The sequence below is a fragment of the Rousettus aegyptiacus genome, unplaced genomic scaffold (genome assembly GCF_014176215.1).
Source record: "Rousettus aegyptiacus isolate mRouAeg1 unplaced genomic scaffold, mRouAeg1.p scaffold_m13_p_8, whole genome shotgun sequence".
Classification (NCBI taxonomy): domain Eukaryota; kingdom Metazoa; phylum Chordata; class Mammalia; order Chiroptera; family Pteropodidae; genus Rousettus; species Rousettus aegyptiacus.
Window position 1 is genome coordinate 28,299,388 of NW_023416311.1, and position 27,722 is coordinate 28,327,109.

Below are 27,722 nucleotides of genomic sequence, written 5' to 3' on the forward strand. Positions count from 1 at the left end.
AGAGGAAGAACAGAGAAAATACCAGACTGAATGCTGTGACTTAAATGATAAAACACCGATGACTCTCCCACTGTACCACCTTTAAATTCAGGTAAAATTCTACCTTTCCCAAGCCTCGTTTGCTTCATCTGGCCATGAGAAATGGTCAGGCACTATGGAGAAAAGAGATCACACATCAAGCGTGGTCCCTTGGCCCAGGGTTGCCCCTGCCTGGCAGGCATGACCACCAGGCTGGAATAATAGGATTCAGAAGCCCCAAAGAGGACACAGTAGACAACGAAAGCTGTGGGGTTTCAGAAGAGACAAGGCTCCCGGAGCTAGGCAGGCATAGAGAGGAAGGCAGGGCCTTAGCTGGGGGTTCCAAAGGATTGGGTCCACTCTCTGCACCAAAAAAAGCCCCAAAACAAACAAACAAACAAACAAACAAACAAAACAAAGAGTGAGTTCTGAGGGAGAAAATAAGACCTCACAGTATAAGAGAAGATTACAAGCATGAGGGGAGGAGATGAAATAACAAAGGAGGTATGTAACCATCACAGCCATCATCGAAATCCACGCTGAGTCCATTTTTAGTCCTTCTGAGTGTGTGTGTGTAAAAATGAGTGGGAGAACCATTATTAAGAATGAGGTGCCACATAAATGTGAGATGGGGGTGTCATTTCTTAGTCCAATAAAGAGGTTACAGTTAATAACAGCTCTCATTTACAGAGCAGCTACCTACAAGTACCTCACACCTATTTCCACATTTTGTTTTTATAACAACCCAGTTAGGAAGGTCTTGCCTTTTGCAGATGAGTGGAGATATCCCATCTCTAAATGATGGAGGCAGGATTTGAACCCAAGTCTCAAGTTCCAAAGCCCATGCTACTTCCTTCCTTCACCAATGAGATCGATGTTCTTGGTGTTTGTTTCATGAAGTTGCTCTGAAGACAATCCCTAACATATGTTAATCATGTGTCACTCTGGCAGCTTGGTTGGAAGGAGCTCCCAAAAGATGGCCCTGAAAGCAAAACTGATGTGTTTATTTCCTATAAAACTGGTGTCATCACATATAGTCTTACCCCATACATAAATTTAGTCATTTTGAAAACATGTGACTTCCAATTTAATATGGCAAATTGACCCCTGAGTTATTGCCAGAACAATAAGACCTAAACTCACAGAACAAAGAGAAAAGGAGAGGAGAGAGCAAAGGAGAAGCCTATCGAATCTCAGAAGCTGGAAAGCTGCTTAGCAGCCTCCACAGACCAGAGAAAGCTCACAGCCCGGCCTCAAGACCGGAAGTCCACATGCAGCAAACTAATTCATTCATGCCACAGAACTTAGGCTCAGGAAGGGCGATCAGTTGGAACTTCGGAAGGGAGGGTTCAAGGTGATCAAAAAGCCAGCAAAATAAACAGTCATACCCCTCCCCCACTCATGCAACCTAGAGTCCCTGCCCCGCATCCTCCACCTACCCCCCCATAGGCAGAGCATGGGTTTCTCTAGGCCACATGCAGGGGGATTGAGTGACCATCCCCAGCCCTTTCCCCAGCCAGGCTCCTAGAAGACAGGTGGTCAGACATATGGTCCCCAGCTACTCTACTCAGCGGGGAAATCAAGGACTTCTCACTGGAGAAACTGTCAGCCCAAGAGAAAAGAGCCACAGATATTGACACTTGGGGGACTCCCCTCAACAATACATCTTGGCTGATCACTTACAGTGAAAGTCACCAGTTGACTACCCCCAAAACCAACCCCTCAACCAAACCTTCCATATAAGATTGCTGGTGCCTTGCTCTCATACGTGGACAGACGAAGAAATGTCACCATTTAAGGAAAACCTCTGAATGGGACTAAAGCAAAGAGAGAAAAAAAGAACAAAGACAAATCAACAGGAGGATGGATAAACAAAACTGGCCTAGTCACACTATTGGGCATCGACATCAGAGAAAATAGAGACCACATTTACTATATCAAGATCAATCTCCATAACATAACTTGAGTCAAAAAAGCAAGTTCTGGAAGTTTATATGCAGGATAACACCATTTTACAGAGAGCAAAACCAAGCAAGAGTAAATAATATAGTATTTAAGCATATATACATCTGTGATAAAATGATTGTTTTAAGGCTATGACACAATAAATACAAAACTTAGGGACAGGGGTTACCTGTCTGGATAGGAAGGCAAGAAAATAGGGGGAGGGGAAGGGAAGAGATAGACAGATGCAAATTATTGGTAATTTCTGGTTCTTGGGTTGGGAGAGGTTGAGAGTTCATGGATATTAATTACATTATTATGCTTTATAACCAAAATGTCACATCCAACTGTTTACATGTATTAAATATGTTTTCTTAAAGATTTTAAAAAGTAAAAACAAAGGGAAGTCAATGTAGAGAACAGAAGAAAACTTTAAAAGAAATTGGCAAATGTAGCCAGTGAAATCAAAGAAGACACTGCATCCATAATACAATGGAACATTAAGAATAGAACATCCAGAGAACAAGAAAGAACACTCAAAAGTTAAAAATACAACAGATAAAAGTTTAGAAAGAATGGAAGGTTAAAAAATTCTCCCAGAAAATACATTAAAAAAAAAGACAAAGACGTAAAAAATGAAAGGTGAAATCAGCAGATGAGTCCATGAGGCTCAATATCGAAATAACACGTTTAAGAGGGCAGAAAACAGGCAAGAAAGCAAGTCCCACATCAAGGCACATTTTCATGATAAGATGATCACTCTAGAAGGTGTGAAAGAGAAACAGCACAGGACAGGAAGCCAGGAGCCCTGGATGCCTTGTCTTTCTGATTCCAAGGGCGCTGCTTTCCAACTGGGAATTCTACACTCAGCAATAAGCAGAGGAGGCCAAAGACTGTCAGATCCACAGGTAATGACATCCTTTATCAGGAAGTTACTGGAGAAGATTCCCCTAAAACAAGAGGTTCACCCAGAAGAACAAAACCACAGAAAGGAGATGGAGGACCCAAAGCAGGAGAGAAGAAAAGGGAGGCCCCAAATAAGGGGGAAGGGAATCAGGAAGGCAGCTGGGCCCTGAGCCTCGCAGCAGCCAGTCTCAGGGAGAACCAGGGACCCAGAGGGGTGTTGCCAAGAAAAGAAAACCTACCTACCTGATAGGTTCCCATGTTTAAAGAGATATACATTGGTAGAAGGGAGTTTAGGGATAAATTATTGTGCGCAGAATACTATATTAACATAATCATAGCCATCCAAACACTGAATACATAAAAATGGATTGAGCCAAAAAGAAAAATATGACTATGCTGAGAAGGAGAAAGAGAGGGAGGCCTACCTCCCCATTCAAGTCCCATAGTTCCACATCAGTAAGTAATGCCCAACGCTGGAAATCCAAGGACAAGGCACTTGATTCTGCTACTTAGACAAACAGAGGATACTCTGGGGTACAGAAGCTGCTGAGCTGAGGGTAAAGGAAGGGCTGGTTCTTCTGTAACACTAAGCCTTATAAACTGTTGATTAAAAAATGAAAATAAAATGTTTGGAAAAAACATTCAAAAACAATGACTACCTTTGGACAATTTTGGTTTTAAAATGAAATATACTTAAGATGTAAACTTCCTCTTTTTTGGGGGGGGGGGGGCTTGAACAATTCCAAACTGTGATACCCATGAAGACCACATGGAGAAGTATCTATTCTGCCTTATAACTGTTTTTACTCCCAAGCCTCTCTCACCTCTGACCATTTTCCAGTGGCTAAACCTGGGAGTTTTGCTCCACCTGGGTTCAAAATGTCAGGTGGAGGAGCCTCCGGATGTCGGGCCTCCCCAGAGGCTGTCTGCAACTGCTCAGACTAACAACAAAGCCCAGGAAGCCCACCATACCCGGGCCCACTAGGGACTCAGGAGCAGGGGTGCTGCGAGGAACCATCAAGCTCCTTACCAGATGTTAATTTATTTTTTTCTTGTTATCCAAGATGTTTTAGCAATGAACTTTGCTTCTGAAAGGCTTGCTGATGCATATTTCTCTCCATCATATATCCAAAAGTCAGATCGAAATATGTTTGGTATAAATGTCCTATGTTTGCAATTCAGGCAATAGTTCCACTTCATTCAAAATTGTGTGATATAGGAGGGAACGCTAACATTAGCCACTCTGCCCCTGTCCCATACCCTCAACTCCCCTTCGGAAAAAGACAGCACTGACGACATGAGAGCCCAAATCTGCCAAGGGAGAAATACCTATTTGGAAACAGTCTTCAAGATCTTGGCCAAGGAAACAAAACTCAGACATGTAAATCGCATGGCACAATCGCCATATCCTGCTCATGGCTGTCAGCTCTCCAGACAGGCAGAACGATTGATGCCTTGCAAGTATCCTGCTGGTCTACACGCATTTTTGTCTTTTATTTGCCGTGAATTTAAAAAGCTACTAGAAATTGTTCTTATCTTTAGAGTTGAGCACATTCCATAAGCACAGAGGCTCACTCTGCACAAAAGTGGTAAATAAATTCTGAACTAAATTTGGCTCCCATGAAGGCTGAGAAAATAGGAGGAGAAAATTCAAACAATTACGAATCCCAATCAACATTAAGAATCAAGTTACTTCATATAAAAAAGCCTTCTGCCATCTCGACCTGGAAGGACTTCCACTTTTGAAATTCCTCCTCTCAGAAGCTTGTCACCAAATATTAAAAGTCAAAGGTGCCAAGTATTGCATGACTCATATTTTTCATTTATCCACTGAACATTTGATGTGGAAGTTACTCATACCTAGGAACAGACTTTTGCCTTAAAAATACATATTTCAAACTAAGGTGGGTTTAACGGGTAAGTAGTTATTTTTAATCATATAAGGAGATAAAAAATCTGAGGAAAAGTATAAAAGAAATATAAAAAGTAAACAACATATCAATACGTGCCCAGTGACCCAGACAGCGTAGGGACAAGCACTGACACTATGACATACAACATCTCAGTCTGGATTGCTATTGCTATTATTCTTTTAATATAAGGCAGCCTCTATTGGTGAGCTGCCAACACCATAATACTTTACTTGACTTTTTCATTCTGAGGCCAAAAAACATTTGGGGCAGTATATCAGGCACTGTCCTAAGCTGAGTCTTAGCAAAGCCCCTATAAAGAAAGTAGCTTTATTATCACTGTTACAGAGGAAGCAGGTTAAGTGCCCAAAGTCACACAGCTAACAAATGGAAGAGCCATGATTCCAAGTCAGATGGGTCATCTGCTGCCCAGCCCAGAGTGCCCTCAGCCAGTCAGAAGGCAGCTGACAGGTTCTGGGCATATCCAAAGACAGGCTATCTAGAAAACCCCGAGTTCTCACACACCGAGAGCTGCCATTGCCAAGTGACAGTGTATTTGTAGATCTAGCACAATGATTGGAAGACAGACTCCCAAAAGTTTATTTTCCAAACAAGTGTTTGTCTTCAGTCTTGGCCCTAACATGTGCTCAGACATTGGTGAAAATACTACTTTCCCCATGGGATGGCTATAGTAGGTTTATAATCAGAACATGATTCAGTCATTTCGTAGTGGCTCAGGCTCATCAGAATCAAGGTCAATGCTAAAATCTACAGTGAATCCCTACATTCTTCAATAATCTATATGTACAAAAACCCCCAATCTGCAACTCTTGTGTCTTTCTGGTCTCCTGCTCTCAAGTTGATAGTACTGCCTCTAGAACGTCCCTTGTTTTCTTCAAATTTGCTGTTTTAATGTGTTAGGACCTTGAAAAACAGACAACTGATAATATTAGAACTGTGTGTAAAAAGGAACTAGGTTTAAAATAGGCTAGGGAGAGGGCATGGCGTCTTTGCTGCATAACCACGCAGACTGTGTGCCATTCCCTCCCTACTAGCTCAGCCCACAGATTATAACCTATGTTCTAGAAAGCTCGACTTGGAATATAAGGGAGGAGTCACTCTACTAATATATGAATTAAATAAAACTAACCATCCCTTTTAAAAGGATCTAAGCCAGTGCTTGTCAAATTTTAACTGTGCATGTGATTAACCTGGGGATCTTATAAAAATGCAGATTCCGACTCAGGCAGTCTGGGGTGAAACCTAAGAGTCTGCATTTCTAACAAGCTCCTAGGTTATGATATCCTTGCTGCTGGTTCATGGACCTCTTTGAGTTGCAACGGTCTAGATTAAAACACCATTGTCCACTAGAAATATAATATATATCACGTACGTCATTTTAAATGTTCTGGCAGCCAACCCCAGGCCTATCTAGCTAGCCTCTTCTATACCCTCCCCACCTCTATCTCCATACCACAGGCTATAGCCAGTGGGTCTTAGCCAGGAGGTAGCCAGAACTTCAGCTGCACACTGATGTACCTCGGATGTACACAAACTGTGTAATGAAACCCTAAGTACCATCTCCCAGCTTCAACAATTATCCATTCATGGCCAGCCTATACCATATCCCACTCTCATCATGAGAAGTTTTAAAAATTATCAATGCCCACCCCAGACAAATAGAATCAGAATTTGAGGGCAACTCCCTCCCTGCCCCAAGGATTCCTAAAATACAATAAGGGTTATACAATTGAGCAATAACATCAGAAATAGGCAGCCCTAGGCAAACAGATGTGACTGAAGCAAGGCACCAAGAGGTTCTCTGAGGGGCCTACTGAACCCCCACCCCCCTCCCCAAGCCCTCTACCTAAGACATGCCCCTCTCTACCAAACACCTGGGCTGGTAAGCTGTGCCCTTAACTCTTCCCCCAAGGCTAAGTGATCAGATAACACCTTGAGACCTAGGTGACCACAGGTCACAGGCAAAAACAGCCAGAAAGAGAGCAAACACTAGAAAACAGAAACCAACTAGCCCAGCAACCTGTACAGAGAAAGAGTTAATGGATTCGACTGAACAATAAATTTAAATAAGCACAGTAAAAACCTGTAGTGAGAAGAGAGCCTGGTGGAAACAGGAAATGGGACAGAGATATTGACAAAATTTAGAAACTGATAGGAAAAATAAACACATGCTAAGTCTTAATAATTATAGAAATAATCAAGATTCTGAATTCCAAAAGAACAGATTGCAGAATTTTAAAATCCATCAGAGAAATATTCGACCCAATAAAACTTCACAAGTTACTCCCAAAAAAGAAATGGTAAAAAGAACACAAAATAAAATTGCAGAAGTCCTAATATAATCACAATCACCATAAATGTATACCAGTTAAATTCACTAATCAAACGGACTCTCAGTTTGGGTTTACAAAAACAAGATCCTGCATCGTGTACCTAAAATAGAACCCTGAAAGTAAAAGGACATAGAAAGAGAAATAATGGAAGAGAAAAAGCATTAGGCAAATAGAAGTCAAAACAAACAAACAAAAAAGAATAATAATTTTAACATCAAAACAATTAGAATTTAAGGTAGGAAAACATCATAAATGATGAAGTCTATATATACACCATAAAAAGGAACAATAAATCAGAAATATATAAAGATGATGATCATATACATAGAGCCTTAATATAAAATAATGTAATGATTTGTAAATTCCAGGAAGAATATTAGCAAAGACATAGAAAAATTACATAACATGAATAAGCTCAAAATAATATATAGCGAAAAATGTATGCCCAAGTAACACATTCTTTTTAGCACATTCTTTTTGAGGACATTTACGAAAATCCACCATGTGCAACGCACGAAAAATTCTCATATATTCCAAAGAATTGGCAGCATGTTAAATATGTTCTCTGACCATATGTAATAAAAATAGACATCAATAACAAAAGAAAAGTTATTAAAGAAAAATGTCAAAATCTAAAAAATATATACTATTAAGTAACCCTTGGGTTAAGGAGGAAATTATAAGTGAAATTATAAAATAAATACAAAATTACAAAATGAATAAAAATGAAAGCACTCCATGTAAAAATTTGTGGAGCACAACTAAAATAATACTTAGAAGAAATATTATGGCTCTGGATACATTTATCAGAAAGTGAGAAAGAAATCAAATTAAAAAGCTGAGCATTAAAAGAAAAGGTTAGGAAAAGAGAGTGACCTTAAAGATTACAGAGTGGAATAAAGGTGGGAATAAAGGTGGGAATTCAGCCACATAAACCACCCCTTATCCACCCTTCCCCCCGCCAAAAAAAAAAAAAAACACACACACACACACACAAAGGCGAAGAAATTAAAAGAACTAAAAGCTGGTTTTTTTAAGTTAATAAGACAAACAAAACTCTATGTGAGAGTGAAAATAAAAAAGGTTTAAACAAATTCAGTCACTGAGAATGTAGAAAGGAAAAGAGAAACAGCTAGAGCTAAAACATATTTACAAAAATAAAAATATTATGAACAATCATATGTTTTAAAATCTCAATGAAACAAGTACATTTGTAGAAAATTATAAGATGCTAAAATTGGTCTAAGAATAGAAAACTTGGATTGACCAAACAATAACAAGGAAAATGAAATGGTAAACATCTCCCCAGCTACTCTGTCTCAGGCTCGATAGCTTCACAGGTAAGCCCTATTAGATTTAAGATACGGAGAATCCTCAACTTATACAAATAATTTCAAATCAATTTTAACCCATTTTATGAGACTACTAGAACCTCAATTAACTGGATAATGATAAGAAAATTATAGGCCAATTTCATTTAATAACACAGATGTAAAAACTGTATATCGAATCCAACAATATTTTTAAAATACAAGACTATGAAGAGTTTAGCCCAGAATGCAAAGATAATTCAACATCAGAGCATATAACAATGTAATTTACCACATTCACGGATTAGGAATAAAAACTGCATGAACATGAATACATTTTAAGTAAAAGTATTTGCCAAGAGTTAACATCTGTTCATGATAAAAATTCTCAGAAAATCAGGGAAAATAGAGTTAAGGTAGTTCCTTAACCCAATTATTTAAAGCTTCTCCTAAAAATCTCCTTTCGACACATTCCCTGTAAGACAAGGAAAGAAAAGGCAGATCATCACCACCACTGTGCTACGGGGTCCTTGAGGTTGTGGCCAACAAAACAAATCAGTACAGCATAAGAAGTGGAAGGAAAAGGACAAAAAAAGTGTCACTTTTTTGTATATGATACTGTCTCCTGAGAAATACAATAGAATCAAGTTAACCAGTAAAAGTAGTAAGAGATTTAGCAAGCCTGCCAGTTTCAAAATCAGTAAACAAAAACCCATTGTTTTCCTCTGTACTACAATAATCAATTAGAAAAAAAAAATTAACAATAAGACACTATTCACAATTCGAAACTGTAAAGAATTAGGAATTAATCTAATAAAAAATGCATAAAACCTTTACGGAGAGAAACGAGACCTAAATAAATGGAGAAATATCCTTGTTCAAGGATGAGACAGCTTAAACGTATTAATTCTCCCCTGAATCAATCTGTGTATTTAATACAAATCCAGTAAAAACTCCAGCAGAAATTATGGAGAAATTGACAGAAATGTGCATGAAAGGATAATGGACCTTGAGTAGCTAAGATATTTTGAAAAAAGGAAAAGAAGATAAATTCCACCAATCAGAAATACAGACACAGTATAAAGTCACAAAAATTAAAATGGTGTAGTTCTCCTGCAAGAAAAAACAAACAGGGCAGGAGAACAAAAGGATGACTTCGGATACATATCCACATATATATGGGGACTTGGGAGTACAGTAGAGGAAACGTCTCAATTCAGCAGGTAGAAGGTAAGACTGTTCCGCAGGCAGCGCTGGAAAATCTGACGCCCTCACACTCTACCCAAAAATCACCTCCAACCTAAAGATTTAAATGTGGAAGACAAATCTAAATGGCTATCAAAGTATAAATATCTTTGTGACCTTGAGTGGATAAGATTTTCTCAAACCAGACTGAAATGACACAAAACACGAGTGTAAAAACTGAAAGATCTCACTTGACCAAAATTAGGTTTTTCTATTTATTAAAGGTCACAACAGACAATTGACAAACAGTGAGGGACTGGGAGAAGATATCTGCAACATTGAAAACCAACAAAGGATTAGCATGTAAAATACACAGCTAACTCTAGCAAATCAATAAAAAGATGGTAGACCGTTAAAAAAAAAAAAAAAGACAAACTATATGACCAGACACTTTACAGAAGGGGAACTCTGAAAACCTACCAAGTATAAAATGAGGTTTATAACAAGTATAAACCTTACCAGTGATCAGAGAAAAATCACTTTTGTTGAAGCAGCACTTTCAAAACCACGAGAATGGCAAAAAGTCTCTAGGAAGTGCTGATGAGTGTGTGGGAGAGTAAAGTGATATGGCCACTCTGGGAAGCAATCTGGCAGTCCTTAGTGAATTAAGAACAGCTTTCAACCTGGGACTCAACGATCCACTCCTGGACATCGGTCAAGAGATGTAAAGATGGCCAAGGCACTGGGGTGTTAGGTAGCCATCCCAGAAATATAGACGTGTGTGTTAGGGTGGTGCTATGGACTGCACTGTGCCCCTCAAATTCATATGTTCAAGCCCCAGCCCTCACTATGATGGTGTTTGGAGACGGGGCCTTTGGGAGGTACTTAGGTTGAGATGAGGTTATGGGGGTGGGAACCCCATGATGAGATTAGTGATCTTATAAAAAGAGACACCAGAGAGCTTCCTACACTTCTCTCAATACCTTCCATCATGTTGAGAATACAGCAAGAAGATGGCTGTCTAAAACCTAGGAAAAAGGTCCTCACCAGGAATCAAGTCTGCAGGTAGCTTGTTCTCGGACTTCCTAGCCTCCAGAACTGTGAGTAATAAATGTTATTGAACCCACCCAGTCTATGGTATTTGTTATAGCAGCCTGAGTTAAGACAAGTGGATTCTTAAGATGGATTCTGATGCAGCAATCATAAATGGTGAACGAAATTTATAGGGAGTTAACATGGAGAGATCTCAAAAACAGTGATGAGTGAAAAGGAAGGAGAGAAAGATTTATTACACAATGCCATACTTATAAATTAAAACTTATACATACAAAACAGGTCACATAGTTTATAGAAATACACATATTAAGGCATAGTAAACACATTAGAATGAGGCAAGGAGGGGACTAGAAATGGGGATGAGCATAAAGGATAAAAAATTTTATAAGATGAATTATGATGTGCTGTGCAGAGGAGTGATTAATGCAACTCAGGTAGGGTAAGCCGTGGGTGCATACACATACACACAACACACACACATAGCCTGAAGGCAAGCAGAAAATTGAGATTTGTTTTTTCCTGACCAGAGTGTAGAAATGAGTTGTTAAACTCTTACAATTTGACTTAAATATTTCAATCTTTAACATAATAAACCTGGCAAGATGTTCCTAAACTTTGAAAATTATAGTAAACTGAGTTGAGAACAGCCTCTCATTTCTATTCCACTGAGGATGTAAGATGGCATACCTATAATTGACAGCCCTACATAGATACACATACAAAACTGAGTAAGATCTGGTATTTTGCTGTAACTTATGGAACCTGTCAATTTCATTCACAATTTACACCAGCTTCTAATTATACTTAACTGAATATTAACCATTCTAATTGCTTAATGCTTTATTGGCTAAATCTAAAGTATTAAGGGACATCTGGCTTGGCAAATGTAATTCTGCTTGCTATTAGAAAAGAGAGCTTAGCGCACACATGTTCTCATCACACTCTCAAGTCTACATTCACCCAGGACTGATGCACTTCAAAAACATTACCTGTAATCCACACCAAGTCAAAGCAATCAAGAGAAACTTTCTATGATGTGGATTTTAACTATAATATTCTTGTTTCACGTCAAAGAAAGCTGGAGGCAGGGCAACTGCAGAATTGAGGGCCCAGGTTCCTTATGTCTTTTGCTCTGCATCCTCTGCCATTGCACTTTGTCTTGAGCCCACACTACAGGGCTAAGACAGTGGTAGTAGGCCTGGACGGCCTCTTCCTGCACAGCAGTGTTCACAGGCAGAAAACTGCAGTTTGTCCCAGCTGGTCAACTTTTATCAGAGAAGCAGCACTTTCTCATCTGCAACTCTACCCAGACACTCTGTCTCTCCAGCCAAAGTAAAATGCCCACCACACCTGGCCAGAGGACAGTAACTACCAAGTTTAGTTTAAACAAACGTCAAGTTTTATCCCCAGCAGGCGAGACACTGCTTGCTAATGAGCAATGAAAGAAAGCAGGGAAGGGAGACATCCGGGTGGGCAAACAACAGGGTCTGCTCTCATTCAAACTACTCCTCCGGCCTTTCCACAAATCCATTTGTACATTACAGTGGGAGGGTGGGCAGAGGGGAGAGGCTACCCCACCACCTGAGAAACTGTAGGGAGAGAGGAAGAACAGAAGAGAATAAAATGGAGAAACTATGTAGTGTTAACATGAGCATGCTGGAGAACAAACAGGAGTTATACATAAGAGGTCAGAAAGTAACAGACTCAAAAAATTAAACATAGTTACTATATATGACCCAGCAATTCCACTCCCAAGTATATACCTAGGAAAACTGAAAACATACCTTCAACAAAAACATGTACAAAGATGTTCACAGCAGCATTATTCATAGTAGCTCCAAAACAGAAATAACCCAAATGCCCAAAAAATTATTAAAGGATAAACAAAATGCTGTTTAACCACGCCATGGATGTTATTCAGCCCTAAGAAGGAACAAAGTACTGACACACACTACGACATGGACAAACGTAGGAAACATTATGCTGAGTGAAAGCAGCAAGACACAAAAGACCACATATTACATGATTCCATTTTTATGAGCAATATCCAGAATAGGTGAATCTATAAAGACAGAAAGTAGATTCATGGTTATATAGCGGCGGGATGAGGGGTGGGGGTTTGGGAGTACAAGTATGGGGTTTCTTGTTGGGCTGCTGGAATGTTCTAGAGAAAGACTGTAGTGATGATTGTACAGCCTTGTGAATGTACTAACAAACGATGAATTGTATACTTTAAAAAGGTTAAAGTAGTGAATTTCATATGAATTTTATCTTAAAAATAAAAAGTAACAGGTGGAAGTATCGGGCAGTACATAAAAGGAGCTGCTCTTTGTACCAAGACAAGGAGCATGTTCAACAACAAAAAAACTTCAGAGCATGCTCCGCAAGATTGTGCCCCCACCAAAAACACTTAAAACTAGCTATATACTCAAATGTTTTCAAATTTTACTCCCCTTTAAAAATAGAAAAATTTTAAGACAGGCCTCCTCATGGCCCTAACCCAAACACCTGCCTGAGCTTGTGCTTCAGAAGCTAAGACACTCCTTTGCCAGTGCAGTTTGCTCTACATATGCAACAGGAAAACACCGTGGAAAATTCACAAAGCATTAAGAAAACCTCTCTGGTTTGGGATGTAAAGATAAACTTTTGTAAAGATGCCCCAGGCCTCTCAAATAAATAGCACATATCTCACAGACATAGGACAATGGCCACTGAATGCCACATGTGGCCACTACCATTTGAAGTCCATTCCAAGAAACTTCCCTGGAACAGCTGGATGGCAGTGTGTCCGTCTTCCTCATTCAAGGAAGGGCAAGCGGGCAGGTGTGCAGGAACAGGACAGCAAGCTCTGACCAAGGTACCCTCAGTGAACACAGCATCCCCATCTGAGAAGGGCTGCATGTCCCAGCTTTAGGGGCAATGGTCAATTAGGGTAGAGATCTCCTAGCAAGACCCCCTCCTTCTAACACAAAATAAAACCAACCACTACTTACAAAGAGGAATCCTAGAAACATAGAGCTCCATCGTGGGGTCTGAGGCTCCGTTTACTAGTCCCAGAAACCCTGCACCCTGACCTCCTAGAATGAAATATCACACAGCAGTATTTTTAAAGCTGGCTTCCACCTTCCTCTTTCACCCTAAGGTGGCTCTTGTACCTTTTCCTTTCTCCAAAAAGTCTTTCCCATTCCTGAAGCCTTCACTTTCACTTGAAGATTACCTGCCTCCCATATTCCAAAGAATTGTACACTAGTGCCTTCAGCTTCCCTCCAGCCACTCCAAACTCACTTTCCCAGCAGGAGTCCTTCTCTCCAACCTGCAATCCAAGTTTGAGCCTTTGCACCCTAAATCAACCCTTCCCCACATGCACACTATCACCCTCCCTTTCTCCCTTCCTGCACTTCTCACTTGTCTCACACCTTGGCAAGTCTAGGGAGCTGCTCCTTGTGAGGCGGGACAAGGCACCTGGGCAGCCCAAAAGGCAGCCAGTCACACACTGGGGTGCAGTTAGATGCTGCACAGAAAGTGGAGGTCAGGTCCTGATAGCCAGCAATATGACCCTCCCCCCAGCAGGTACCTGACTTGACACCAGGTATCGCAATATAATTAGTTGTAATTAACTACATAATTTTGAAGTGTTCAAGTTTAATTCCATTAAAATTACATCATGAAACTGAAGAATTACAAAGGATTACCAACAAAAAGCAAATACAGATGAAGAAAGAAACTCCCAGCTGTTTCTACACATATCTGAGTCACTCACCCAGTGCTCAAGTACAGGGCAGTCACCCCACCTGCTTTTAATAAATCTGTAGGGCCCAGCCAGGCAGCCGTGTGCACAGGCCACCCCCGGAAGGCCCATCACCAGGCACGAGGTGATGCTGGCCAGCTGGATATACTGTGTCAGCTGGACCCTGAAGACCATTCATTCATGCACTGCTCCCTGCTCCTTCCACAGCAGTTCTTCCCAGCCTTAGTCTCCTCTGCTGACACCTCCCCCACAGGTGGCTTGTCTAACTGCCACTCTCCCAGCCCCATCTCTGCCATGGCCACTTCGATCTCAGTGGCCCTCCGGGAAACACCAGTGCCAGGGCACCTGCCCCACCCTCACCCCCAAGCACTCAGTCTGGCATCTTCTCTGCTGGCTCACTCCCTCTCCATCTCTTACTGGACTATGACTGCCACACCCTTCCAGCTCCATTCTTTATCACTACTCCCTCCACACTCTGGTCCGCCTTTCAAATGAGGATTCTAGAAGGATCTTCCTAAACACAAATCTGAGTGCTGAGTTGTTCCTCTTCATTATAAAAGGCAGTATTTCTCAGGACCTACAGAACCAGAAATGACTCCATGGGACTTTGCAGAGGACCTGCTCAGTCTGTTCCCAGGCCCTGGCACTGGTACTCTGTAACTAATTTATTCTTATGCTTATTTTGTCTCCCCTGATAAAATGTAAGTTCCCTGAAGGCAGGGATTTCCTGCTGCTTGGACCATTATAATGTTGTGCTAGAACAGTACCCGGCCCATAGGAGATAACATAAATCGATGGAGCAAGATGGCCAAGGCCCATCTTTCTAGTCCCCTGCCCTGCTCTCAACATATGTTAGACACCCCAACCCTTATAATCTGTTGCCTGTGTCTCCTGCAGTTCTCTAACCAGTAGGACTGGGGACCCCTGAGGCTTGAATAGGATGAGCCAGTGAAATGGTCAGACACCATGGAGACATGCTCGATGAATGAATGAACTGCCACAACAATCTATTAAAAAAAGAGTCGTTCCAAAAACAAACAAAACTATAAACAACATTATCCAAATGGGCATTATTTCTAAGATCAGCATACCTTTTTGGATATTTCCTTTTTTTAAAATTTATAACTGTATTACAAAACAAGCTGCATAATCACAAATAAGCAGGCATGCGAAAATATTATCTGAATCCAGAGTAGCCTAAAAGCTCAATTTCTCCATGAGAATTCCTTGAGGAACATAAGCTAAGAACTAAGGAGTGTCACCTGACCAGACTTCTCTCTGGGCAGATACCCACCAGTAGACAGACGCCTTTATAAAGCAAGTCTCCTACTGAACTCACCCAACACTGCCTTCACGTATAACAGAACAAAAAAAAAACCCTGTGTAGCCAGTGCTTCCAGGTCATGAGCATAGGTCTGAATCCAGTATCACTACACTGCCTAAATCAACTGTTTTCCCAGGGGCTAAGAGAGTGGGAATTTTGTCTTGGCCATTAAAGGGCTAAATACAAACATTAGTATATAACAGCAAATTGCTCCCCAGCACCAGCATCAGGCCCAGCGTCTCAGAAAAAAAGGCCTGGTTGAGACTCATGCTCTCAGTCTGGTGCTCGCAGGAGAACTGCCCGCTGGACAGTGCACAATCGTTCCTCGGCCAACTCGTGCCCTCCCTCCCTCCAGCCCAGATCCCACAATGAGGCCTCTCTCCTGCCAACCATTTCCCCAAAACTCTTCCAGCAAATTTGCTGAATGCATGGATGGGGCATGGAGGGACAGCAGGTAACATAATCAAAAGTGCTGCTTTCAGTCTGCTGTCATAACTGCACCTCAGCTATCAGATAAAGTTTGCTAACAGGAATGCTCATGGTCCAGGGGAGGATAATCCATCAGATAATCCTGTTCTGTGGAGCTCTATCTATGAGCTGAGTCTGAAGTCTTGGGGCAGGGGAAGCTCTAGAACATGTCTGATCCAGCCAAGGTCTCAACCAGGTGTCTATCCACCAGTCAACCCAAATATCTTCACATCCACCTTACAGGCTTTATTTTAATCTCTAGCTACTCATATTGACTCATCCATCACCAAGCTCATCTTGGGTGGCCCATGGACAGAGGATCTCTTTTGAATTCCCCCATAGCCTCAGCACGAGGATCCAACCACATTAACTGAGAGCTGGTCTTGGGAACAGGAGGGTTGGCAGGAAAAGCACGGACTGGAGCACAGCAGATCAGGTATCTACCTTCTACTCACCAGCTTCTCACCTACCAGCCATTCTGTACCTCTTCCATGGGGCTGTTGTGTGCATGACAGGAAAGAAATCAAGAGCCTAAATCAACACTGCCTATGGTCAGGAAATGACAGCTGTTAGTGTATATGTTTAAAAAAAAAAAACCCTTTTCAAAACACCTGTCTTGTCATCAGTGGAAATAAAACCAGCTACAATATGTGGAGTCCAATCTCGCCAGCAATGCTTTCCTTCTCTTCTCCTTTTACTGAAACATCATGCAGTCCTAGCTCTACGACCGGGAAAGTCAGACATGAGGGTGGGGTTCCCTAGTTAAGATTAGTTCTCTCCAGCCTTCCCCACCTCAAACAATACACCAAACTCTCAAGCATCAACCAAAACACAAATAAATCCTCCACAGGCTTCACATCCCAGGTTTCAAATCTTCTAGACTTCAACACCAACCTCTCTACTGAGCTGCACCCCTCTGTTTTCCCAGGGCTCAGATTCTGAATGCCTACCAGTCCCCCAAATCCCACATGTCCCATAAGGAACACACTCTCTCCCCGACCTGGGGTTGCTCTTCTTTCTCCTCCCTGTCTCTGGATGCCAGGCTCCACCGCCACCCATGCTGGACCCAGGGTCTGTGGCTCCTCTCAGCCCCCCTCTCAGTGAAGTCCCAGCAGCCCTCACTTCCTCAAATCCATGCAAATGTTCATGCAGCCAGACAGTGACGTCACCCCTACAAAAATATCCTAGGTACTTTCTTTGTAAATGAAGAAGCAGAGAAAGCATGCAGGCTATGAAGGCCACTGCTCTGAAACTGGGCTGGCCCAGAGCCTCTGCCCAGACCCATGCCAGACCCACAGGCAGCTTCTGGAGGCTGAGCACACACAGGACATTTCTCCAGTGCTGACACCCAGACCTTCGTGTTTCTTTCTACTCACTTTCTCTTGCATGAGTGGGTTACGATCATTACAATATGCGTTTTCCCCAATCATATGGGGAAGTTTCCTCCTATGTCAGCTGTGAACAGCGTCAAAGGCTAAATTAAATCTCTGTCAAAGGATCGTTCTACCCAATTCTAGTTTTTAAAATGTGAATTTTTTTGTTTTATGTGCCACAAATATAATTATGTATATTTTACCCAATGCAAAGGAATTAATAAATGTGAATCAAAAAGAAATTCACGTTCAATCAGTGTGTACCTATCAGTAGCTTGCAAAACACAGCCATTTTAATATAACCTACGCACCTCTCACAATCCTAAAAATAATTCTGTTTGCATTCTCAAGTTAACTATCTGAATAAGTCCTAAATCAGAACACATGTGACTGTCCCCTTAAAAGAGGCCCAGTTTTCATGCAGCAGGACTTACTGGGTGCCGCAGGCAGGGTGAAACAGCAGGTGCATAACATAAGGTGGAGAACAGGAGCATGAATGATAAGGATGGCCGGAAGCTATGGTGGGTGCAAGTGGTCAGAACCAGTGAGAGGGAAGCCAGAGAGCAGAGAAGAGGCCTCAGAAACCACCAGCCACCCCCACACTGTTCTGCTGGAAGGCCCTTTCCCCATTCTCTCCCAGGCAATCAGACCTCGGCTCAAGCTTTTTCCTCTCAACCAGGACACTTTTCCAGCCCACTCTACCAACTTCCACCACCCCACCCCCGCACCCCCCATCTTAACAACCTTCCTCTGCAGCCCTCCAACCTCTCATACACACAGCTCCAAGCACACGAATCTGTCACAGCCGAATCCTGACTGCCCTGTCCACCTCGGCCCATAAAAGGCTGCCATCTACCCTGCATCGCAGTGCCTTGCGCACAGGTGCTCTCCTGCAGCACTGATTTTAAAACGAAGTAAAGAGTGAAAAAAGGCTTAGATGTACAAAGAAAGGATGTAAAGAGTGAAAAAAGGCTTAGATGTGCAAAGAAAGGATGACGAATCTGGGATCCTTCTAAACGGGGCAAGGTTTAGGTAAGGTAGAGACAACCATCAGAAACTCTTGTCTTCTGGCCTGAAAAATGTGGTCTCCATTCTGTGCCAAAGTGAACCTCTTTGGTGTTTAAGGAGAGGAATGACGTGATGAAATCGATGATTTGCAAAGATTAATCTGGCAGCCACATCTATAATGGATTGTGACCTGTTTCAAACAGACAACTCTGAAACAAGAAAAAGCTGTATATCCAGCTCTTGAATGTTAGAAAGGTTTGGGTCTCACATACAAGCAGCTGCCTAAACTAACTGCATACACGCACACAAATTTATTAAAGTATCAGTGTGTTTTTAAATGACAGCATAATTATGTGCCAACACAGAGCAATGTAAAACAACAGCAAACCATTTCGTACTCCCATGGCAATGACATTCAACCATAACTAGAACTATCCTTCCTTTCCCAATCCCACATCAATGCTGACAAAGTGGGGTGTCAGGGCTGAGTAGTAGGTAGGGGAGAAGACAGATGACAGCATTCCCTCTAGGATGACCAGCTCCAGGTGGCAACACCCTGATTATATAACACTGCTCTCTAAGGTACTTGCTGGGCCCTGGCCACCTCACTGATCCTCTGCATTTGCCTGTAACTGTGAGGCCCGTAGAGGACCAAGTCACCTAGGCACCCTACAGTTGCCTAGGCTTCTGTCTGGTTCCTAGGTTCCATTCATGCCTATGGAACAAAAGCATGATTCCAAACCTGACCTTGTTTCCTACTTCGCTGAATGATGCGATAGCATGCAGTATTAAGTAAGCGAGTCAAGATACAATTCCAATAAATTAATGTTTCTACACTGGTTGACACGAATGCTCCTATACTCAATTTTCTGTTTCAAAATTGTATGTCTTATAACATTTCTGTGTGAACAGAAAAGGAAGATGAAATTTGACTTGAAGGTTTACTTATAATTTTAATTGTAATTTCTATTACGTTGGTGACTCAAAATCTTTCCCCTTTAAAAAGTTTATGTTCTATGGGCAGTTGCTATCTACATGCTTGGCGAGAGCAGAACAGAACAATGTGAAACAAATAATAAGTTCTAGGTCAATGACTATGGTGAAAAACAGAAAATAAAGGACATCTTTCACCATTATCTGCCACACCTTTCAGAATGAAGCAAAAATGGTGATAGGAGCAACAGAATTGTTCCTATTTTCAGGGTAAAAAAAAGGAGTCTTTTCTAAACCTAATCAAAAATTAAATATACGATTCCCTCCCGTAAGAATTTTGTTTAATTTACATTCCTTCCAAGAATCTCAAAATAATGATGCTCCAGGAATACTTTTTTAAAAACTCATTGTCACAACAAAGGAGGGGACTGACTGGCAGGGCAGGAGCTCAGAAGAGGGGAAAGAAATGGTAGGCAGTGGTGACAGCAGGCATTTGGGGCTAGCAGTGCCCAGGCTGAGTGTGGCTCCACAGAGACCTCTCCTTTACCTGTGATCCACCGGCCTTGCTTATGTTTGTGGCTTCAGGATCCTTAAGAACAAGGATTTACCTTTGGTGTCATTTACTAGTTTTAATCAAATTATTTTGATCTAAATAGCAATTTCTCCCCTAGAAACTGGAGTGGCAATAAACCAAAGACCCTTGCAAGCCCAAATGAGTTCACATTCTTTTTAAACACATAAAACTATGTTAGAAAATAAAATATTAACAATTAGAAGGAAAAAGGCAATGTAAGAAAAACTTACTTTTAGGGGGCAATTGGGAAGCTTTTGAGTTGGTTGATTGGTTTTTTGTTTTGGGTTTTTTTACAGTTGGGTAGACAGGATCTGAATATCCTACATTTAGCAAAAAGCTGTCAACAAGCAAATAAAATTTTAATGACAATAAGAATGACATTCTATTTCTCACAATTTCACAATATTCACTTAAAGCTAATTTGTCAATTTGTTTTTCCCTTAACCAAACTTGAAACATCTCAAAGCCATATATCTTTTTAAGAAATGTTAACTGCCTTTACTTATTGAATAAACAAAAATAGAAAAATGTCTTTAACAGGCCCCATGCTGGTATATTCTAGCTAATGCTAAGAAAGAACAAATTTCAGAGTAAGCTCTGCTAATTTCCTCTGACATTAACTTTATAATTCAGAGTCAAAAGCATCCAGGATTTCAACTGTCAGCTAACTGAGTCAGCCAGGTCAAGGGCCAGACCCGTTAGGCCTGTCCTGGCCTCTTGTGTTTCATATAGGTGTGGGCCACTTTGTTGAAGAATCTAGTAAATTTCATGTAAACCTCCTACCTGGCTATTTTTCCAATTGCTCCACTGTGTTAGGTAAATTCTTGGAACAAACACTCCCAACCTTGTTCCTTTCCAGTCATCTTTCTGATGGTGTTTCTGAGGGGGTGCAAGGGTGAAGGGTGGGGTTTTCTGAATAGGAATTCATACCAGTCACTTTTAGGGAACTTCCTAGGCTGCCTGTGGTACAAGGGATCTAGTAAACAAAAATTCTGCTCTGGGCCTCCTGCACTAAGGTAAGCCTTCAGATTCAAATGAAGAAACTGACATTTATTTTGTGTACTAACAACATCTTATCGTTATTTTATGACAGCAAGAATTAGAACTATTTTTATTGGAGAGTTTACTTTTCAAAGGAAAGGTTCTTAATGGGTTTTGCAACAAATTAAATGTCTTTCAGAGTTGTTCTCCCTCATTATGTTTTTAAATGTGTCATATTATGTGAATAGGGTAATACGATACACTTTTTAAAATCTTTAAGTCACAGTCCAGGTACTTCAAAGTTGCTTCAGGCATGGCACAAATGAGAGAGCAACACCACCAGTTCTCCCTCAACCCCAGGTAACTTCCTGCAGGGACACCTCTTGCCCAGGCAAAGATCACTCTCCTCTACCAACTTTCTCAGAAGACAGTTGAAAAGCAGGGCTGATTACAGTTCAGCAAATCCAGAAATGTGACAGGGCCAAGAGCTCTTCAATAAAATCAACACCTAAACACCAACCAAAAACTTGGTTCTTCAACATACAGCAAAACCAAAGCTATTAGCTGGTTTTGAAAACTAGAATAGGAAAAATGACAGACAATTCAGAGTGCCATACCATTAATTTTTATTGAATTATTCCCCTAACCATTTCTTTTGGGGGGCTCTATTTAAGCTGATATCTCTAAATGTAGAATTTTTAGGGAAAGTAGTTTCTCTCTGAAATCTAAATCATTATCAGGTTATAATAAGTGTGCCCAAACGCTAACAACAATGTTTATTAAATCAGAAATCACAAATGAATTTACCTCTTTGCTATAAGTTACATAATGTAGATATTAAATTGCTTGTCTAATTATGCCATTAAAGTCCTTTTTTTGTTCCACGATCTACACTTGCACAATTCTCTCAGGTGTCCAAGGCATACAGAGGATCCAGTTCTTAAAATGCCCAGCATGACTGGAACATCCGGGTAAATGAAAGTGGGGCAAAATGAGAGATCGCGGGGCTCCTCTTCAAACAGCTTCAACAAAACAAATGGCCATAAGTAAAAAGTATCTGTGCTTTGCTATAATAAGATTCAAATACAGGATTCCAAGAATTCCACCTGTTTCCAATTAGATACCAGAATTGCTTGAGTGTTTAAACTACATTCACTTGCTACTTATACAAAACAATTCTTCCGGGTTTTTTGAACATTGTAAGTATGTTAAAATAAGATTAAGAGTCAAGTTTAAACAATCAGAGGCAGGGGAATTTCTGTTGAAACCAAAACTATCTCTGCAGCCACAATGCAGAGCTTCAGACAAAACAACAGGACAAGATACACGAATTTCTATCTTTGACAATTACCTGTAAAAATCAGATCTTTCATAGGGAAAGCAACTATATATTTTTTTAAGTTATGTTAAACAGGTTTTAAAATAATCTCTAAAATTATGTTTCATTCTGTATGTTAGAATAACTTCTATAGTAACTTATGCTAGAATAATTTCTACAGTAACTTTTAGGTAACATTTGTGTTACAGTCCATCAGATATACCTGTCTTTTAAACATATGAAATTTATATGAAGCCAAATGCGTGAACTACATAATGGAAGCACAAGTAGGATTTTGGCCTAACTATGTAGGATTTTTCACACGATGAATTTTCTTTTTTTAAAAAAAGGACAAGTTTTTTCCTCTAACAAATTTGTCCTTCCTTTATTTCACTGCAGATGTTCCTTGGGCTTTAAGAATGAGCTGAAACAAACATGGCTTTTTCTACTACAAGCCTGTTTTCTCTCCTAAATTGAAATGTGAGCATAGCCTCAGAAGCAGTTTTGACTGTTGACTTTACAGGTAGGAATGGGGTGGGTGGGTGCAGGGGAGGTGGTCATGGAGCACAAACTATTGTTTTTGCAGAGTTCCCACATAAACTCTGATGGGTTTGTTTTAGTGTATACAACAAGGGAGAGGACTTTTTCAACAGCCATTAAAGGTCTTGGGCTCAATCAGCTCACCAGACAGCATTTTTAAGTTTAGTTCAGTGGATGAGAAAAGAATAATTCCTGAGGGGATTGGCAGTCTGTCCCCTTTCCTTTTCCAACTTTCTCACGTAGCTAACTACTGGCAGGAGATAGATAAAATAGGAAAAGCAGGTGAAAGGGGTCTCTATGGCCCTGAAAGTAACAGGAGTTGTTGTATAACTTTATCCCTTCATTGACTTGCACCAAAAAAACCAAGAAACAAAATTTTAATCAAATAATGACCCTCCCATACCTAATCTCAAAGACACCGATGTTAAAAAAAACAAAACAAAACAAAAACAAAGACAGCGGAAACATCCTTGATTTGTTTGCTCATTATTCCATAAAGGGTACTAGATGGGATATATATTTCAATCAAAACAATATCCTTCTTATGGAAATAGTCCTGGATGATGGTTAACATACACACACTTTCTTAACAGGAGAAAAATAAACAGAAAATAGACTTTCAGCAAAACTGAAATTGCTTTTTTATTTTGAAAAAGAGGAAAACATTTAAAGTTTATTTTTGCAGAGGTTCCTTAAAGGGGAACACTAGTCACATGTAGGAATAATGACACAAAGGAAAGCCAGTCACTGGCAGGCCCCCATCCTGAAAAGCTCTACAGAGTTACATGAGCTTGTTTTAGAAAGTGTCCTCTTTTCAAATGTGTATTTAAAAGGCAAATTTATACAATGGTGTTTTTCTTATTAAAAAAAAAAAAACATGGTTTTTACAAGTGTGGGATAGGATAAAAACTTGTCCAACTAGTCTTAGCAATGCCAGAGCACTGAAACTTCCATACCACAAGCCTTTGGGACTAAAAAGGAAACGAAATAGAGCTCAATCTTGAGAAACTCTCTTCCTGGGCACTCACTCCAGAGTCCCAAGGCAGTTTCAAGACAGAACAAGCGGAGGGACAGAGCACAGCCCTGCTCACTGGTTCTGGGAGAGTCGCACAACGGCCTTATCTTACAGAGACCTGCTGAAGTCTCTTGACTGGATCTGGGTCTAGCTGAGACCAGCCTCTTTACCCTCAGGTATCAATGCCACAACCCACACTGGGCTCTGCAGGCAAACTGATCTCAACAGAAGGGGTCCTGGAAAGATGAGAAGAGTCTAAAACTAATTAATTATTTCTTCTCAAACTGCTGTCTCATTGGGTCACTTACTGTCTGTGGGAATAGAGATGACGCTAAACTAGATATCAACTTAATAGGCCTCCTCAGGGCCCAGAGAAAAAGTGTTCAGCCTTATACTTGAACTTTGGCATTTCATAGTCAACTGAAGTTTTTCAAACATACAATGAAGTGGCAATAAGAAATCATTTAAGACCAAATCATACCTATCATCAAAAGCCAATGGTGAGTGCTCAGGAATGAGAATGGTGTTTTAAATTCAATATCGGCATCAAATTGTTCATTCACATAAACTGACAGGGAAACTTTCAATCGAATTCTACAGTTACACAGTTAAATATCCTTATGATATCCTGAAGAAGGAGCTAATCTCTTTGGGGGAAGGGACAGGGCACTGTCAAAGAGTTCATTAGATCTAACGACTCTAGAAACCAAATGCATTTCCCAGGCAGTTTTTCCGGGATGCTTAAAAAAGAAACCTCATTTATGTTAAACCAAGATGTCCCATTTAGGAAGACAAGAAAAAAAGAAAATTAAGTTTTGTCTCTTAAAACTCCACAACGGGTTTTACAGTAAGCACAAGAATTAAATTATGGTAAAAGGGAGCTATTTTTACTAAAACAGGGTAGACCAATTTATCAAAAATGCCATTCGGCTGTGTTCATTACATTCAGGAATCTAATTTACACAATAGACACTTTGGAGTAATCTATTTTAGTCAATAAATACTCAAACTCCTTTAAGTTTTAATCTTATCGTAAATACATAGTTCACATAGTCTTCCTAGTTAAGCTAGAAATTTGAAGTAATTTCATAACGACTATGAATCTGCGTGATCGTTCTTATGTAGGCAAGGACAGAAAACAAGCATATACAATTAAAGTTGTCAGACTTCATTTATATGTTTTAATCCAATCCGCTTCATTTCAAATAAGCCTGCATCTGGATTTCATTTGCTTTCCTCCTAAAAGTATTGTGGAACACTATCACCAATCCTCCCGGTTAGGAAAGTTCCGCCAAGTTTATCTTCCTTCACGCACGCCTTAAGAGTTAGGAGCAGTAGCCGGCCCCCAGGGACACTGAGGGACCCCCGGAGCGCCAGGCCGCCCTGGACTCTTCTAAGCCGCAGACAGCCCCCAGCGCTCACGGAGCTTCTGGCCCACTTGCCGCTCACCTTCAACTTGGCTCCGGCTACGCACAACATCCACCTGGCAGAGTCCCGAGGCTGTCCAGGCACCGCAAGCACGGAGCTGACAGGTTCCGGGCTTACCCAGAGGGCGCGCCGCTCCTCTGGGTGGGAGGTGACAGGCAAGAACGCGCCTCCTGGGCACGGTGACCGCCCGGGCGCCTGATGGGGAGCCCCGGCACGATTCCCCCGCGACGCCCGGGGCTCGGCGGGCAGACTACCGCCCCGCAAGCCACAGTCCGGCGGGGCCCCCGAGGTTTTGCTTTTGAGAACCTGACCCGAGAAGGCATTTCGGAGCGGACCCGTAGCGCGCTCCATTGCCCCCGCGGACCCTGATACGAAGGCACGGCCTCCGTGGAAAGGGCCCGAGGAGGGCTGACGGGTCGCTGGGGGCCGCGGAAGCCCCTGAGTGCGCGGCAAGGGCTGACTGGGGGCCGCGGGAGCCCCTGAGCGCAGGGCGAGGGCCGCCGGGACAGGCGGCAAGGAGGAGGCGCCCCGCTCCTGGTCCGACAGCGCGCCGGGACGCAGCGCCGGGCCTGCGCTCCGAGAAAGTTGCAGACCCCCGCCTGCACCCTCACCGGCGTCTGCCGGACGCTCCAGGGCGCCCTGACCCCTGGGCTCCACGCGCAAGGCGCCCTCGCCGCCCCTCGCAAGTTTCCCCGAAGCGACCCTACCCGTGTCCCTGGCCGCGGAGGGGCCGGTCCGCGCCACTCGTGCAGACACACAAAAGAGCGGGTCTGCGGGTGGCCCCCGAGCGTCCGCACGGACGTAAACAAACCCTGGGGTGCGCGCCGGAGCCCAACGCTGGGTGTGCTAGGGGCGGCGCGGCCCGACCCGCTGACAGCCGAGGACCGCGGCCGGGGCCCGGGCCGGCCGGGGAGCGCGGACGCTCTCCCGCCCGGCCGGCCACCAGCCCGCCTGGCCGGAGCCGGGCCGCGCCGCCGCCGCCGGTGGCCGCTCTGACCCTCCCCCGAGCCCGCGGCACCACAGCGCCACCAGCCCCAGCTCCGCCGCGCCGGCGGCAGTGGCGACGGCGGCTCCTCCTGGAGAGGCAGGCGCTTCACCCCCCACAGCAACTCCCCACAAACTTTCCCCGGGAATACGGCGGGCCGGGGGCGCGGGGCGTGCGGCCGGGCGCTGCCGCCGGGCCGTAGCCCCCTCCCGACGCGGCGCCGCCGCCGCCTGCCGCCTGCTCCCCGCTCGCGCGCGCACCCCGCAAGCCGCCAGGGCCGCCCCCTCCCCGGTCCGGCGGCGGCGGCGGTGGCGGCGGCGCAGGGCCGGGGGGGCGCCCGGGGTGGGGGCCGACCCCGGGGGCAGCAGTGGCGGCGGCGGCTCCCGGCGCCATCTTGGGCTGATCGATGAATTGAACAAAGAGGATCAATTTCTGATCAAGCGAGTTATCAATGGGGGCCAGAGAGCGAGAAGGACTTGGCCCCGACTCGGCCCCGCTTTCCCCGGTACCCCCCTCCTCCCCGCCGCCGCGGCCCCCCGGCGACCGGGCAGCCCGGGGCCCCGGGGGAGGCCGCGACTGCCCGCAGCCCCCACCCCCGGGCGAGAGGCCGAGCGCGGAGAAGCCTGACCTGCAGCTGCTGTAAATCAAAGCGCTTCCAATATTGAAACATCGATCCCACATTGGCCGCCATCTTGAGACATATTGAGACGGAGTGAGAGGCTGATAGAGAGGGGGCTGGAGTTCAGGAGCCGCCAGGAGGCAGCAGGCGGGCGGCGCCAAAACCCGGCCTGGAGCCGGCCGTCGCCGCCGCCACCGAGGACGCGGACTCCTCCTCACGGCGCCGCCGCAGCCATGGCGAGCCCGAGCCGGAGCCGGAGTCGAAGCCCGAGGGCGCGGCGGCCGCCGCCGGGCCTGGCGCACACGGCCCCTGCCCCTGCCCCCTCCCCCCGCGCCCGGCCCGCGACCCCCGCCCCTCCCGGGCCCCCAGCCCCAGCGGGCGCGGCCGACGGCCCGGCCCCGAGGGGGCGCTGGTGGGCGGCGGGAGGGGAGCCCAGGGCCCCCACAGGAGGCCTAGGGCCCCGCTCACCTGGGGCGTGTGTCAGAGCCCCGGGGGTCGCGGTCGCTGGCTGAGCGCCTCCCCTTCAGGGCCCTCGGTTAGAGGCTGCTGTTGCGTTAGGGCAGGCGCGGAAACAGTGCAGCTTTGGTTCGCACGCCGAGCCACCGCGACCACCTGCCCGAGCCCCGACTCCGCACGCAGCCGAGGCCCACGGCAGCGGGCGTATGCTGGGCGTGTTGGCCGTACAGCCACCCCCTCCCTGCACCCCAGCCGGACTCAGAGACCAA

General features: G+C 43.6%; 1 protein-coding gene across 9 annotated transcripts in view; it reads right to left on the reverse strand.

Annotated features, from left to right (window-relative positions):
- CUX1 (cut like homeobox 1) overlaps window positions 1-27,194 on the reverse strand; it is a 342,512-nt gene extending 315,318 nt beyond the window's left edge. For 2 of the 9 annotated variants that reach the window (XM_036226211.1, XM_036226209.1), the window contains exon 1: window positions 27,007-27,193. In XM_036226211.1, the coding sequence (XP_036082104.1) occupies window positions 27,007-27,069 (63 nt within the window). In that variant the 5' untranslated portion in view covers window positions 27,070-27,193. Of the gene's footprint in view, window positions 1-25,414; window positions 26,092-27,006 lie in introns of those variants that run through there. The other 7 variants (XM_036226214.1, XM_036226213.1, XM_036226212.1 and 4 more) reach the window with 7 other exon arrangements.
- Between the last annotated feature and the right edge of the window lie 528 nt (window positions 27,195-27,722).